General features: G+C 33.8%; 1 protein-coding gene across 1 annotated transcript in view; it reads right to left on the reverse strand.

Moving 5' to 3' along the window:
* The window catches only part of FAM98B (family with sequence similarity 98, member B), a 28,530-nt gene that overhangs the window by 9,493 nt on the left and 2,259 nt on the right, over positions 1-16,778 (reverse strand). The window contains 6 exon segments of the mRNA XM_008581094.1: positions 2,445-2,514; positions 2,632-2,690; positions 3,275-3,355; positions 6,613-6,830; positions 9,079-9,177; positions 10,326-10,471. Coding sequence (XP_008579316.1) covers positions 2,445-2,514; positions 2,632-2,690; positions 3,275-3,355; positions 6,613-6,830; positions 9,079-9,177; positions 10,326-10,471 — 673 coding nt within the window.

Below are 16,778 nucleotides of genomic sequence, written 5' to 3' on the forward strand. Positions count from 1 at the left end.
AGACATATTTTTCTCTTGTGAAAATAGGGGGAAAATGATATAGATATATTAAATTACACAAAAAAAGAAAAAATAGGGTACAAATGCATATAATCATTTGAAAAAGACCAAACAAAAGGCTGAAATTGATCTATAAAAAGCCAAAGAAAAAAGTATATTTTGTTTGTTTGTTCTTTCGCTGGCCAGTACTGGGGTAGAACCCTGGACATTGGTGTTAGTACCATACTCTAACCAACTGAGCTAACCGGCCAGCTTAGAAAAAAATATTTTAAAAAATCTTCCAGACTAAGAAAAAAAGAATAAAAACACAATCTCCTTGTCTTAAAATATGATGAAAAAGACTAAGATGAGAAGATATAATAAAGATATTTCCTAAAGGCATAGTTGCTCAAAGCCCCCATTTAAAGCCAATAAAGGGTAAACATGCCCTTGAATCCATGTCATTCTGAATGTTTGAAGAATATGTCAAAACTCATTTGTTTTGGATTTCTCTTTAATCTTAAAACAAACATCAAAAACATCCTCTAAGTTAGTTATGTTAAGACAATTTTAATGACAGTACCTTTCACAATTTGCCTTATATTGCTAAATTCCTGTTTCTCATTAAAATTCTATTAGGTTAAACTGGAGACCCAACATATACGTAAAACCTCTATTAAGTTTTGGAGGTCAGTGAAACTGGTACTTCCCACACATCTGAATTCTATTCCATTTTTTAACGTCAGCAACCATGTCATCTACTTTGGTAACTCACAGCTCTTAGAGTATCTGAGCTTCTTACACAAAACAGTTACTCCCATGACATGGACAGACACATTCCTGGGGTTTATCCTGGTGCACATGCAGCAGAGAATCAGACTTTAACCACCTGAGAAACTAATTAGGTGGTACATACGCAGAAATATTTTTAAAATGCTCTATACCTAATCATAGAGAGTACTGAGATGCTCATCCAAAGATATCCACATCCTAATCCCTGGAACCTGTGAAGATTACCTTGCAGATGCAGATGTGAGATGGAATGATTATCCTGTATTATCTGGATGGGCCCAATATAATCACAAGGTTCTTATAAGAGAGAGACAGGAGTGTCAGAGACAGGAAAAAATGAGGTGACAATAGAAACAGAGAGAGGGAGAGGGAAGAGGTCAGGAGGGAGGGAGAGAGGGAGAGGGGAAGGGAGGAGGAAATGAGAGGAAGTGGGGGGAAGAGAGAGAGAGAGGAAGATACTATTACATTACTGGTTTTAAAGACAGAAGATGAGGCCACCAGCCAAAATATACAGGCAGCATTTAGAAGCTAGAAAATGCAAGGATATGAATCCTCCCCTGAAGCCTCCAGGAGGAATGCAACCCTGCCAATACCTTCACTTTAGGACTTCTGCTTTCCAGAATATAAGACAATAAATTTGTATTCTTTAAGCTACTAATAAGTTTATGGTAATTTGTTACAGCAGCAATAGGAAACTAATACAAGACACCACATGGAAAGAGAGACGATGTGAGAGCCAAGAGGAGAAGGGAAGCACCAGAGCAGAGAGTTGGTACCAAGAATCCAGACATGTGAGATAGTCATCTTGGATGTCCAGCCCAGCCCAGACACCATGTGAATGAAGCTGCATAAGTGACCCCAACTGATAATAATATGGGGCAGAAGAACTGCCCAGTTAATCCAAAAAATGTAATAAAACTTGAACTTCCACTTGCAGTCAAGATATAATAATGTGTACCAAATTTACCCTCCCACATAAAACAACTAAAAAACTGGACAAACCATGTGAACCAATGATTTACAAACACTGGACATCAAGGAACACAGGAAAGTGATACCTGGAAGATGGGTAGCCCTATAATAACTCCAAATTACTACCTGGAGAGTTTCCAGGCTCAGATGCAGGTTGGGGCAGTGGGGGATCCCGGACCAAGCCTGGATACAGATTGAAGGTATAAAATAAAAGTGATAGGAGACAGCTCTAGAAGGCTATCTGAACATATTCTTAATTGGGAGTGTCCCCACCTTCCAAGCCCCTCTTCAACTGGAACACATTCCACACTTACCCAGCCTCAAGATACTTTTAAGAAGACCTGTTTGGGCATCAGTACTACCTGTACCTCCTCCTATACTCCGCTTTTTTGATCAGATCTTCACTATATCTATCTCACTATCTCACATGCTGCCCCTTCTATTATGCATATCCTGGCATCAATCACAACATCTATAAGTTTAAAATAAATGTCAAAGATTTGAAGAAAAATATTTGCCACAGGGATTTATAGAAGACCAAGATCATTATATAAGTCCAGTAGTTGGCCTAGGCATGTGGTTCAAATACTGATAACGTGCACACATGGCATAGTATGACAGTTACATAACAGCAGACAAACGAGCCTGAAGAGCTGTCATAAGCCACCACCTACAGGACACAAATGGGAAAACAGCCTTGCCTTTGCTCTATCAGACCATCCAAAGGACTGCACTGTCACATCTAATCGTTTCATTAACATCCGCAAAGGACTGCACTGTCACATCTAATCGTTTCATTAACATCCGCAAAGGACTGCACTGTCACATCTAATCGTTTCATTAACATCCGCAAAGGACTGCACTGTCACATCTAATCGTTTCATTAACATCCGCCGGCGGCATTCATATTCACTGGAAAGAGCATCATTGATTCTTTCCAGTTGTTCCTAAAGAATTTGGAAACAAAAATCATAAACTTTAGACCCTTTGATTCTGCATAGAAAAGAAACTCAAAAATTGCAGTAAATACTTCCTACTGATTCAAAAGATACTGTACTTGATAACCATTTTCTGATCCAGTGAACACTATGGTAAACTATTTAAATAACAAAGAATATTTGACAGAATATCTATGATATTCAGAAGACATTAAACATACAAATTAAACTCTACCTTGTCTTCAGTCAAACATGTTAATTTAAGTAAAACACTAACTTGCTAAGCAGTCTGGACCAATAGGGAAAGAAAACACCAGTAACTTCTCATCTTGTTGGCTTTGAGCCACTATCCTTTTTGAATCACTACTGTGCTAACATACTGGGTACTATAAATATTCTCGGCCAGGTTTTTAAATTATATAAAAATCTGATTGAAGAAATGTTAGGACATATTACTCTAGAATATCAATCTATTATAATTCTCCAAAATAATATATGCATGCTACACAGTGTAAAATCTAGATGTCCATTTATAAAATTAAGTCATATTCACTAATTTAATTACATAAAACTAACAAAAAAGGAGGATTTACCGCCTGTTCTGGATTCAAATCAATTTTCAGAAGTGGTTTTCCCACATGATTTTTCTGGACTTTTGAGAGGATATCCTTCACCTAAAAAGTAAATATAAAAAAATTGTAAAAATGTACATCTCTAATTTAAAACAATCTTATTCTTGTTTTATTAAAGTGTTGTTTTGAACACTAGAGAATAACTAAAATATTAAAGTGAAATAATTAAAACATATCTGCATATACCAGGAAAGAAAATGACTGCAATACAGAATACCTTTTTCAAGGAAGAACTAATTATATTAATTCAAACTATATAACATATAGTTTCCCAGAATAAGAAATAATGTACACAGACAACTAAAGAAGTACCTATTAAAAGGTTCTACCATAAGAATCTGTGTCACACATAAAATAATTTTGGAATGTCTTCTTGAAGATGGCACTCTTACTTCCTGGTAAATTCTCAAAAAGGATACTAAAACTTTTGATCAGCACATTGATTTTTCTCAAATGAATACTATACACACATTCCATTTGTAAGTATTCTGGTTTCTGTACAGCAAGACAACTTAAGAAAGCAAGCCCTCTCAATTATAGTTACTCCGTATACATTTTGCAAAGCTACTAATTTCAGTTAACACATTTTTATTTTGGTAAACAAGATATTAGACACTTACTTTGCTTTAGCAATATCAGATGTCATTCCAATAACAATTAACAACAATAATCAACAACAAAAAATTATCCCTTAGAACATGACTAAGAAATTACAGCCTAAGTTTGGCTCACCCTCCTAACTGGAGAATCCTTCATTAGCTAAAGAAAATATTTCAAAACTGAATGAAATATTTACAGTTTCTTAGCTATAAACTAACCAGGGGAAATAATAAGGACCAGTTCAGGATTTAAGGGGCATGAAGCTTATTTAATGTTGGGGGCACTCTTGAGGTAAATGAATTCAAAATTAGCTTGGAAGATGAGGTGGTAATAGGGAGTAAGTGTAAATAAGCACAAGGTTTCCTTTGAGGGTGATGGAAATGTCCTAAAATTAGATTTTGGTGATGACTGTACAATACTACAAATGTACTAAAATTCATTGAATTGTATACTTAAAATGGGAGAATTTTATGGCATATTAATTATATCTCAAGAAACCTATTTTTTAAAAATTAACTTGGAAAAAACCTGTGCTGCAATAACACAATTACTGATACAATTTTTACATATTTTAAGGAATTATTAACTTATTTTCTTAAAGTATACCATTTCTGAAGATTCCCCAACTATTGTAAATATCTCCAATTTTATGTTTATTTCACGTATTACCAAAAGTGTTAGTTATATAACTCCTCACTCAAGGGCATTCTGAATGCACACCTAACAGTTTCATGTTTAGCTGCATTCCTAGGACTTCAACATTAGATAATAGTTTTAATAAAAGTGAGAGTTACTTGTTATACAGTGAGTTAAGAGCACAGGCTCTAGAGGCTCGCAGCATGGGTTCAAACCTTGGATCTACCACTGCTTAGAAACTTATTACTAAATCTTTCAGTACCTCAGTTTCTGACATGGCTGTTATAGATAATAGTACCTACCTCATATACGTAATGTGAGAATTAAATGAGTTATTACATGTAAACATTTAGAGCAGTAAATGTTATATGTTTGCTGTTAATATTACTGTAATTACTACACACTTGTTCAGCTTCTAGTTAGAAAATAATAATTTTCTTCCCCAATGTTGACAAAGTGTCTTCTGGACACATCACATGTAGAAAAAAAAAATACAGAAATTTTTACTTTTGATAGGAATGGAGTAGAAAGTCCTTTTAGGTAAATATTTAGCCAAGATGGCCATACTAACAACTACCTTATAATTAGTCTGTCAGCATCTGAACACAGGCCTTATAGCCTGCTTCAAGTAGGGAAAACGGATTTGGGAGTATTGCTAATACTAACTGATAACCATAAAAGAGAAAAGCCTCTTTGGGATCAATACATGGAAGCACTGAAAAATTAGGAAGAGCCCATAAATCTGCCTCAATTTGAAACAGTCCCAGAAGTTTTAGCCAACTCCAGATCATTCTTAATCCAGAGGAAAAGAGAAAAAAAATTCTGAAGAGTAACTTGTGAACAATGTCTTTAAGCTGAGATTCACAGACTTATTCTCCAGTTTGCAAGTTCTACAAAAACATTTTTTTAATACTGTGTTTTCATCTTAATAATACTAAAATTATCTTACATTCATTAAGACAAACCTTATTTTTCAGTTCATAAATTACCAATGCAAACGAGATGATTATTAAACAAGGATTTAGTTTAAGGCAGCGTGTATAAAAATGGAGTTATAGTATCTATTCCTGAGGGTTAATGAGAATTTTCTTTTTTTTAAAAAAATGAATGTTGGGGCCGGCCCGGTGGCGCACTGGATAGTGCGCCGCTTGGGAAGCGCGGCGGTGCTCCCGTCCGAGGGTTCGGATCCCACATACAGACCGGCTCCCGCTCAATCCGTTGCCGGACACGGAAAAAAGACAAAAAGGCAAAAAAAAAAAAAAAAAAAATGAATGTTGTATTATTCCCCTAGATGACTCCATGTTTAACCTAGGAACTAGGCCAGAATTTGGTCTGTAAGAGCAGCATGCTCTGTAACACATGGCTCAACTGGGAACAATTTTTAATTTTTATTTTTTTGAAAAAAGATTCTTTTCAATACATTAGGTACATAGCTTGTGGTTGTTTTTAACTACTCCATCAAGGTACTCATTTATTTATTCATTCACTATACAACACATACTTACTAAATACTTATCCACCAAAAACTGTGCTTGCTCACTGCCAAAGAAACCACACTGCAATTCTATTAACAATATTCATTTTTTAAAAAGTTTAGTTTGCCTTCTGACTTTGTAGGATAACTCTACTTCTTTTACTATACTGTATTACAACCCTGATCAGGAACATGATCCTTAAATTTGCAGTGATTTCTACCATGGCGAACTATGGCAAAGCCTAAGAGACACTCACTCCTAAGATCTGATTCTTTTTTTTTTTTTTTTCCTTCATCAATTTTAAATACAAGCAGAATAAAAACCACATTTTTTTCAGGCAACAGTAGCAGTTTAGTAGGTAAGTCAGTGGCTTGATCACATAAGATCTGATTCTTGAATATTAGCTATAGACAAATTAGGTCATATGCATGTTAAGTCCAAATCCAAAATTTAGTATACGTGAAACCAAACTTCTTTTGAAATGGAATGTATACACCTTATACTTAAAGGGAATATTTTCATTTTTAATACAGTATTTAGCATTTAGTTGAATTTGGAGGGAAATAAAAAATAAAATAAATATAATACCTTTGATTCCACTTGGTTTAGCATAAGTGGAATGTCAGAAGTTGTGGACTTGGGTACACCAAGGGTATCACACATAGCTTGAACTTCCTGATAAATTTCACTATTTTTATCTAATTGAGAATTTTTACGTTTCTTGTTCTGTAATATCTGTAAAGCTTGAAGTTCTGTACTTAAAAATAACAGAAGTTTCAAACAGTCATCCTTCTTTTTTAAACGGTCTTTAATATCTCCTGATATGAGTATAGAACTACAATTAAAAAAAGGGAAAAGCAAATAATGTTAATATATGCACAAGAATTTCTTAAAATATTTCACTGAAATAATTCGTTTAAAACAAATATCAATGATACTAATATCAATACCAGGTTACAAAGAAACAAAGAGCATTCTTAACAACTGTAGAACACTGTAAACTTAAAAATGAAATGAGAAAAAAAAAACAACACGAAAGCTACAAAAAATAGATACTCTATTAAATGTACTTATACTGTACTTTCAATGATTCATTGTTTTTCCCATTGGAGGAGCCTGAGTAGCTTTCACTAGAGTTAGGCACACAAGGATTCAGGACCCCACAACAGAGAAGCCTCACTTTACCTATAGAGGTTTAGCTTAAGACTTAGTTTGAAACAGATGAATGAGTACAAAATAGACTAGAAAAACTAAAATAAATTTAATACTATCAGAAAACAATGGCTTATTTTATTCTCTATTTCACAACAGAATATTATGTAGCCAGTTTAAATTATTTTTTCAAAACAAAATTGATGGGGAAATGAAGAGGAGGACAATACATTAAATGAAGAGGAGGTGAAGAAACTGCATCTGTAACAGGATCTAAATCTTATTTAAATGTGCGCCTGTGCATGTACTCAGGAAAAAGAAAAAGGAAACATACCAAAATGTTATTCATGATTTTCTCTGGGATGTGAGATTATAAATTATTTCCTTCTTTACAATTTTATCTACCTTCTAAGATTTCTATGATAAACTTACAATTTTTTAACATACAACATAAAACTTACCATTTTAAACATCTTTAAATGTACAGTTCTAGGGCATTAAGTACATTTAAATTGTTGTGCAACCATCACCATTACCTATCTTCAGAACTTTTTCATCTTCCCCACTGAAACTCTATACCCATTAAACACTAACTCCCCATCACCACCCTTTCAAGCATATATTTCTATAATCAGAAAGAACTACAATGTAACCAACTTCTCTTATATCTCCTCTTTATTTTTATTTATACCAGAAACCCATATTACTATTATTGTTGGGCTTTATAGCAGCTAAGGCAAAAGGCAAAAACTACGATGGATGACACAGTTCTCTTTGACTGACACTACGGAGTACACAAGTTCCTCCAGGCCAGTGTTTCTTAGGTTCCTTTCTGTCCCAACATCCACAAGGGTTACTGTGACCTCCTATTCATAACAGTGGTTCATTAAATCACACAACATGGAGGAAGATGGGGAAACAGTGTAAGAACTGCGAGTGGGAGCACATAATTTTTCCCCTCACCCCTCAACAGACACAAGGTAATTCAAATGCCAACATCTCTGAAAGTTGTATCACCACTGAACATTTAAACACACACACACATGCACACAGACAATTTCTTCTCTAATGAAACAAACTTTACTAACACTAGAGCCTAGGAGAAATATGTCACATGAATCTTTTTATAAATGGTACAACCTGAAATAGAAATCTTCAAGAATAGAAGATGTTAGAAACATTTTTTCAAATGGCCATTGTTTGTAGAACTTAAAATAACATAAAATTAAAGTAAAAAATTTTTGAAAGGACCCAACAAACAAATGAATCTACTATTTATGGTAATTGTTTGACTATAGGGAATCTATATTCTAAATCCCTCCCTGATGAAAATAGGCCACATAAGTGCTCTGAAGGCACAAATTTTTTCTTTCTTTTTTTAAACTGATATATCCCTACTGTCTAGAGCAGTTTCTGTACAAGAGTAGGTGATCAATAAATATTTTTGAACAAACTACCATTCAGTGCGTATCACTAAAAATAAGACCTAATAATCTGCTTAAAAGCCTATTTTCAGAGAGGTGTAAGATTAAATAGGACTTTGAACATTACCAACTTTAGCCATCTAGTCACAAATACTAAGAGATGAATTAGGTGAGGGAAAAATTACTAAAGTACCACATAAATCACAAACACTGGGCATTCTATATCAGCCAAATCACATTAGAGGGTATACCAGTAGAATTTATACCACATTTATATAAACATCTCCAAGACAGCTTCATATTTTAAGTCAAATATTAAAATCTTTTTAATAAATAAAATGTCTAATGCTTCACTAATAAAATTGCATAAATCTTGACTTGAAAATAACAAAAACCACATCAAACACATGCACACTTGAATGTTCAAGGAAAGATAACTTACACAGAAGTTTCAAACAGTCATCCTTCTTTTTTAAACGGTCTTTAATATCTCCTGATATGAGTATAGAATATGGACATGCCATTTCTTTTAAAAAACCACTTATCTCAAGCTGGAAGCTCTCTAAATCATCTCTCCCTTTAAAAAAGAAAATCATAAACATTAACTGAGTAATTATCATATAATCTAATACTATAAAATATACCTCTACTTTATTTCAATTGTATGTTCAATTCTGAATTTTCACTTTCACATTAAATCCTCACATATGTGATCACAAAGCTTAGTTAAAGGGAACCAACCAATTTCTAAATATAGAAAGTGACACAAATTTAAAAACATAGATATCAATTCAAGAACATATATATCTAATCATGGGATTGTAAGTATTTTTATATTACTTATATGACAAATCTCTTCCAATGGACTCTCCAAAAAAGCATACAAACTGGAAATATGTTAGCAACTGAAATATTAAAAACATTATTGTGACTACAATTATTAATTGGCTTCAGAGCAAATGATCCATTTCTATTGTATTTTTATAAATTCAGATAATAAATGCAACCTAAGCAAGCCTCACTGTTTATCTTTACTCCCTAATGTAATTATGTAGAAATTTGTGTCATATGTTTAGAACTCAGATTATTTTACTTTGCTTTAAGTAAATTCTGTTAGATTTGGCAAGGAAAAAAGCAATTTAAAAGTAAGGATAGCTTGCAAAAGGAAGGCTACTTTGACCACTAGCAAATGCCCAATAATTTTTAATTTTTAATTTTATTACACTATCTGAAATTCTACCAAAGGCCCACAAGGACTCCAGTTACAAACATGGTGATGAATTAAACAAGTTTTATGAGCCAGTACAGAAATTTTTAATGGAAGTATTCCTACATGAATCCATATCCTGAGTTACAGGCTTGAAAACAATTTAAATTAGGGATTACATATATTTTAAAAAACCAACAACCTTTAATTCAAAATAAGCAGCATTCAAATATTAAAATTTTAAGTAACCAAATTCAGAATCTACTTTTTCTAAAGAACAATACTAAGGTCAAGACAGAAGACAAATAGTAATTGCTTATAATTTTATAGCAAATTTAAGAATTTGGGATTAATATAAAATTTAATCCAAAGATCTATAATATCACATATTGAAGTTCTTCGTAATATTAGTGATTTTTCCTTACACAATGGGCACACTGTTGATAAAACTATAAATCATAAGCTATCAATTCATTTTACTATTAAAAAGAAAAGTACATAAAACATAATGGCAATACCAGCTGAAGTGATGCTTTCTTCCAAGTTGCATAATGATTTTATTTGTGAGCCTAACCAAATACAGAGTTCTGAAAATTCAGGTGAAGACAGTCCACCCTCTGCTGCCTTGGTAAGGGCTTGCTCTTCTAAGAGTGGTCCTTTATACCTAGAAAGGAAGAAATAAAGGCTATTAAAAAAAAGTCTCCAATACTCTGTATCAAGTCATGCTGCCTACTTTTGTAAATAAAGTTTTATTGGAACATAGACAATAAATGCATTAATTTGCAGATTGTCTATGGCTATTTTCACACAACGGTATAGCTGAGTAATTGTAATAAAGATGGGTATGCCCAGCAAAGCCTAAAATGTTTACTATCTGGCCTTTTATAGAAATAGTTTGCTGATTTCTGTTCTATATAATTATTAACATAGTGAAAAAGTACAGACGCAAATTTCAAAATTAAAAAAAATTTTTAACTTAAAGGACCTAAAAGATCATTTTAACCTAAACCATTTATAGTTTTATACTTTTAAACATTTCGGTAAATTGTATTTAACTAGAACGTTAAATTTTCAAAACACATTACTTAATTGAATTAGATATCAGTTTTCTACTTTTATGGTTCTTTCTGTAACTGAGCTTTTCTTTTAACATTATAAACTCATACATTTTTATATATTTGATGTGTTTTAATCCATTGCAGTTATTATTCTTTCAATACTCAAATTATTCTATCTTTGGTTAGTAAGGAGCCCATTCATGTAGGCCAATGGGTCCTTTAACTTGTCCCCAGTGTTCTTTGAATACTTTCCTTGCTTTCTATAACAAGATGTTCCTGCCCTAGACCTGTAATGAGGTATTCCTCAAGGAGCCTTCATTCGCTTTACTTGTATTTACAGTACATGATCTGGCACCAAAGGTTGGTTACTTTCTATGCCTTTTCAGGAGAAACTACATCAGGAGCTCGTACTGCTATTTCCAATATGAATTTAGAATTGTAAAGTCTTTTTACTTATTTTGTTGCATATTTTTATCTGCTTTCTGTTACAATAAAAATTCTTGTTTCTAATGACATTAATATAATCCTATTATATATAAAAACATATAAATTACATATAGTTTCAGAATAGGAAATCCAACATTATTACTACCAATAAAATTACTAAACACAGCTTAATTTTCTTATCTTTAGAATATATTCCAATAAGGATGAACAGAAAAATAATTCTTTTCCATGTGATTAAACTACCTACTCAATACATTGATAGACATTTGCTTCATTTTGCTTTTAATTTTTAGGGATTTCTTTTTTTGTTTGGTTTCATGTTTATTTAATTTTGCTTTATAATTATTTAAAGCATTTATGTGGTTTCAAAATTTAATTTACAAAACAAGGAACACTCAGACAAATCTAGTTTGCAATATTAACCTTGTTCCCTCATTGTTCTATCCATCCCCCACAGGTAACCATATTTATTAGTTTTGGGTTGTCCTTCTATAACATATTTTTTTCTCCTTTCTAAGACAAAGAGTAGCCTAGTATATACTGTTCTGTTCTTTTCTTTAAACACATACACCACTCATACACGTACGTACTGGTACATATATTAGAGATCAGTATTTAGAGATACTATTCAATCATTTCTACAGTTGTTAAAACCCGTCTGTCTGGATGCACCATATTTTACATAATCAGCATCTACTGAAAGACAGCTGGGTTGTTTCCAGTGTTTTTGCTTTTATAGTTTGGCAAATTTTTGCCAATGTATATCTGGGATAGATTCCTAAAGGTGGGATTGTAGGGTCAAAGGGTAAATAGGTACGCAATTTTGCTAGATACTATTAAATTTTCCTCTATACGGGTTGTACCATCAAGGTATCAGAGTACCCATTCTTCCATAACTCAACCAAAGTTGTCAAAGTTTTGGATTTTTGACATCTAGTAGCTCAGTGTAGTTTTAATTTGCATTTCTCTCATGAGCAAAGCTATACATCTTTGCATATGTTTAAAGGCCATTTGCATTTGTTTTTCTCTGAATTTTCTGGTTGTATCTCACAAAGATGAGTATTTTCAAATCCCCATTTTGAAAAAAAAAAAAATTAAGACTTAAGGAGAAGAAACTTGCCTTAAGCAGCAGACCAGGCACAGTGCAAGGCATATATATACACATAATTTATTTAATCTTACAGCAACACTTTCAAGTCAATATCAGGATCAGAAGATAAGTAACTAAGGGAATTTAACTAGAATTTAAATCCAGATTTGACCTCAAACATTCCATGCGAACTCTTAAACCTCTGTCTATACCTACTGAGAAACTAAGCAAATAACCTGGCCACACAAATGCAACCAGGTAAAGGCAGAGTTGGGACTAGCACACCGAATCTGCACCTGCAGCCTCAGAGGCCTAAGGCTGGTTCCTGTAAGTGTTACCCTTCTTCCTTGTATCATAGCGCCGCTCATTGAGATTTCACAGTAAACATCTTATTTTCCCGCACTTGCTTTCATTTCTGCAATACAATAATAATCATAAACTCTTGAATAAATTTAACTAATTCATATTGGTGATGATAAATTATTTTCACTGAAATGCCAATTACAAAATTCCACAAAAACTAAGCAAATCACCACAAATATTGAATTTACAGAGAAAAAAAAAAAAAAACACACACAATCCTCAATGCCTTAACTCATCAGATGAGGTAAAAATAAAAAGAGGAAAAAATAAATGCATTTGGCATACCTGATACATCTAATAACAATCATAATCAAAATAGTGACTAACATTTATAAATTGCTCATTGTATGCTAGACCAGTGCTATGTGATATATATACATACACACATATATATATATATATATATATATATATATAAAACCTCATTTAATTGCCACAAAATCCTATAAGGTAGGTACTATTATTAACCTTATTTTACAGATGAGGACACTGAGGAACAGAGAGGTAAATAACTCACTAGAATGGCCATACAACCTATATCCACAGCCCCATGCTCTTATCTCTATTGAACTGGGTAGGTACTATTATTAACCTTATTTTACAGATGAGGACACTGAGGAACAGAGAGGTAAATAACTCACTAGAATGGCCATACAACCTATATCCACAGCCCCATGCTCTTATCTCTATTGAACTGTCACCATCCAGAAATTCATCTTTCTAATCATCTTACACAATAGGTGTGCCTAAAAATATTCTGCTAGATAATTTAATAAGAGTGTGAAATAGTGTATCTGACTAGAGCAGTGCTATTTAAACTCTTATGTGAATATGAATCTCCTGAGGATCTTGTTAAAATAAAGACTGTAATTCAGCAGAGCTGGAGTGAGGGCTGAGATTCTGCATTTCTACTCCCTAGATGATGTTGATGCTACTCGTTCACAGACCTCACATTGAGCAGCACAGTCCTTGAGTACTTATTTTACATTCTTAAAAACATCTCTCAATATTCATCATCACTCCTTCTCCTCTTGCAGAATATAAGTTAGAACAGGCATTTAAGAGTCTATTATGCTACACTTAGCAACTGTTTACTGCTTATCACATTTACTGCACGTTCATTTTGATTTCAAATGCAATTCTGCTGTTTACTGAGAACAGGCATGTTTGTTCTATATATTCTCATTTAAATAGGAAAAGTGCTACTGTTATTCCAAACACTGGGATCACCTCCCCTAGGCCTAGAGCCTCCTAGGGCCTTGTACACTAGAAACACAGTTGCTGATCTAAAACTACTTCAAGCTGGTGATCCAAATCTTCAGTCTTTAAGGGCCACTGGCAACCCTCTTCAAAAAAGACAGCCAGGGCCTAATTTACTTTCCATTTTCTATTTTCATCATCTAACACAGAAAATATGAGACCCTGTTCTTTTCTCCTGTCATTTATCCACCCTATTGGCCTTGCCTCTGATCCAGCTCTCCATCTCTCTCTGCTTCCCATTCAACTATGTTCCATCCATAAACAACAACTCTGCTATGTTGTCCCATCTCTTTCTTCTCAGAAAGATTTTCTTTATCACCTCTAGCTTTGGCTATTTTCACGTTCTCAAATTCCTTAAAGTTACATGGTAGGGTTTTTGTCCTCCCTGCTTCCCAATACAGCATCTATATCACTGCTCCCCAATTATCTTGTAAATATCCCCTGCTCTGTCAAGGCCCAGGCCAGTCAGACTTATCACCCTCTTTCTCCTGTGGCTTTCATCTACCAATCTCTTGGATCCTCTCCAACATTCCCTTTGCTCGGTTTTCCTCTCCACCCCATTCTAACCATTATACTGAGTTTTTTCAAAGTCCGAAGTATACCCTATCTAATACCTGAACTCTCAACTCTCTAATTTCCTCTTTTCCAACCTTCTCCACTACATGTCATTCAACCACACCCTGTACCTTGCCATCACTTGGAACTACTACATCTCCAAAATCACTAATTCAAATATGTCACTCCTGACCACAACCTACTATCTACCCTTCCAGCTTGCTTTTTTGACCACTCACCTACAACTATTCTTTGATCTCATCATCATCTCCATTCCATTCGTCCCTCTTCATTCTGTGTATTTACTAGCTCCCTCCTGTCTTCACTTTCCCATCTAGTTTAGATTCCAAGGTGTATCACTCCATTTTGGTGCTCAATTAATACCAACTGAAGAAATGAATCCTTGAGTTCTAATACCCAATCAATCACTAAGTCATGTAACACACCTGTTTTCATCCACTGCCACTAAGCAACCACCATTTCTTTCCCAGACCACTAAATTCTCTAATCTATTCTCTACCTTGTTGACAAATGTAACTTTCAAACTAAACTAATCACTCCCTTTTGAATTTAAAAACTCCAATCATGTCCCATTGTGGCTATAGTAAATTATAAAATCCAAAGCAGCCTAAAAGTGCTGCGTATCCTGGTCCTCACCTGGTCCTCTTGAATCCAATCCCCCACCACTCTGACCCCACACTCTGCCTTCCAGCCACATTAGCCTCCTTCCAGTTTTTCTAATACAGCATGCTCTTTCCCACTTCAAGGTCTTCATATTTTGTTCTTGCTGTCAAGACACCTTTGTCCCCCTTTCCCATCCAACCTCACCTAGTTAACTTCTATTCACCCTTCCTATTTCAACTCAAATGTTACTTCCTCAGGAATCTATCACTCCTAAAACTACAAAGATTCTCCTGTTACATTACTCTGTTCATTTCCTTATTATGGTTTATAATTAAGCACTTATTATAGCTTATAATTAAACATTTATAGTTTATAATTATTTGTGTGATCATGTCTGTTGCTCCACTAGATTATATACTCTACAGGGACAGGTCTACCAAGTCTATTTTGCTCACCACTGACTCCTCAGAACATTGACCAATATACAGTTGTGCTCAATAAATATTTGAAACAAATTTCCCTCCATAACGGTGCTTCTCAACTGAGGCTGTGATGGTTTTTAAATATATGTGTGCCTGTACCACACCTCTGAAGATTATAATTTCATCTGTAGAATATACTGGACTGCAACATTTTCACAAGTTCCCCACATGATTCTGATGCACAACCAGCATTGAGATCTACTGCTCTACAAAATCATATACTATCGGAACTGAAAGAGACTTCTGAAATCATCTGCTCCAGCCAACTTATTGCACAGATGAGGAAACTGAGTGATTCCGTCCCTGTTTTCATTTATAATATATCACTAAATTGTTCTTTCACACAGATTTTCACTTTTAATTCCTCCCATTAATTTCTTATTTTATATGACAAACTAAAGCACCTTCACTGATATATCCTAAATGTCTTAAGCACAAAAGAAAGTGCATTATTCTCAATCTATATGAATATTTGAAAAGTGTTCAATTACAACACATACTGTAAATAAACAACTACTTTTTTTCACATTTCATTATCATAGAATTCAAACTTCAAAATTCTGTCCTCAGTTATTCCAGGAAAAATTAATTCTAAAGTGTGTAAACTGTTTACTTTCCATACTGAATAAACTGAAACTAATTTTCCTTGATAAAAATCAGATTATAGCAAACTTCATTTTCCAAAACACCTATAATATGAACAACAAATTCAAGGAATGAAGGGAGGAAAAAAAGCATTGTCTTTCCCTTGTTCATAAACTATTTATGGGATCTGATTGTTCTTATGTGGAGGACTTAGGAGCTCAAACTGTTTAGGGCCTAAATACTTCTATCAAGTATTCTAACTTCTTTTGTTTACTTACTTAAGCAAGTTAACTAAGAATTTACAAGGGATTTCACAGAAATAAAAATGCCCCCCTAAATAATCACTGGCTCTGTTCTTTCATTTGACAAATATTTATTCAGGATCTACTTAGTGCAAGGCTCTGTAACAGTACCATTGTAAAAGAGGTATAATCAGTGTCTAAAAAACAGTTGATACAGGAGCAAATGCAGGTTTATGAAAAAATACAACGGGGGGGGGGGGGGGCC

The sequence above is a fragment of the Galeopterus variegatus genome, unplaced genomic scaffold (assembly GCF_000696425.1).
Source record: "Galeopterus variegatus unplaced genomic scaffold, G_variegatus-3.0.2 Scaffold90, whole genome shotgun sequence".
Lineage (NCBI taxonomy): Eukaryota > Metazoa > Chordata > Mammalia > Dermoptera > Cynocephalidae > Galeopterus > Galeopterus variegatus.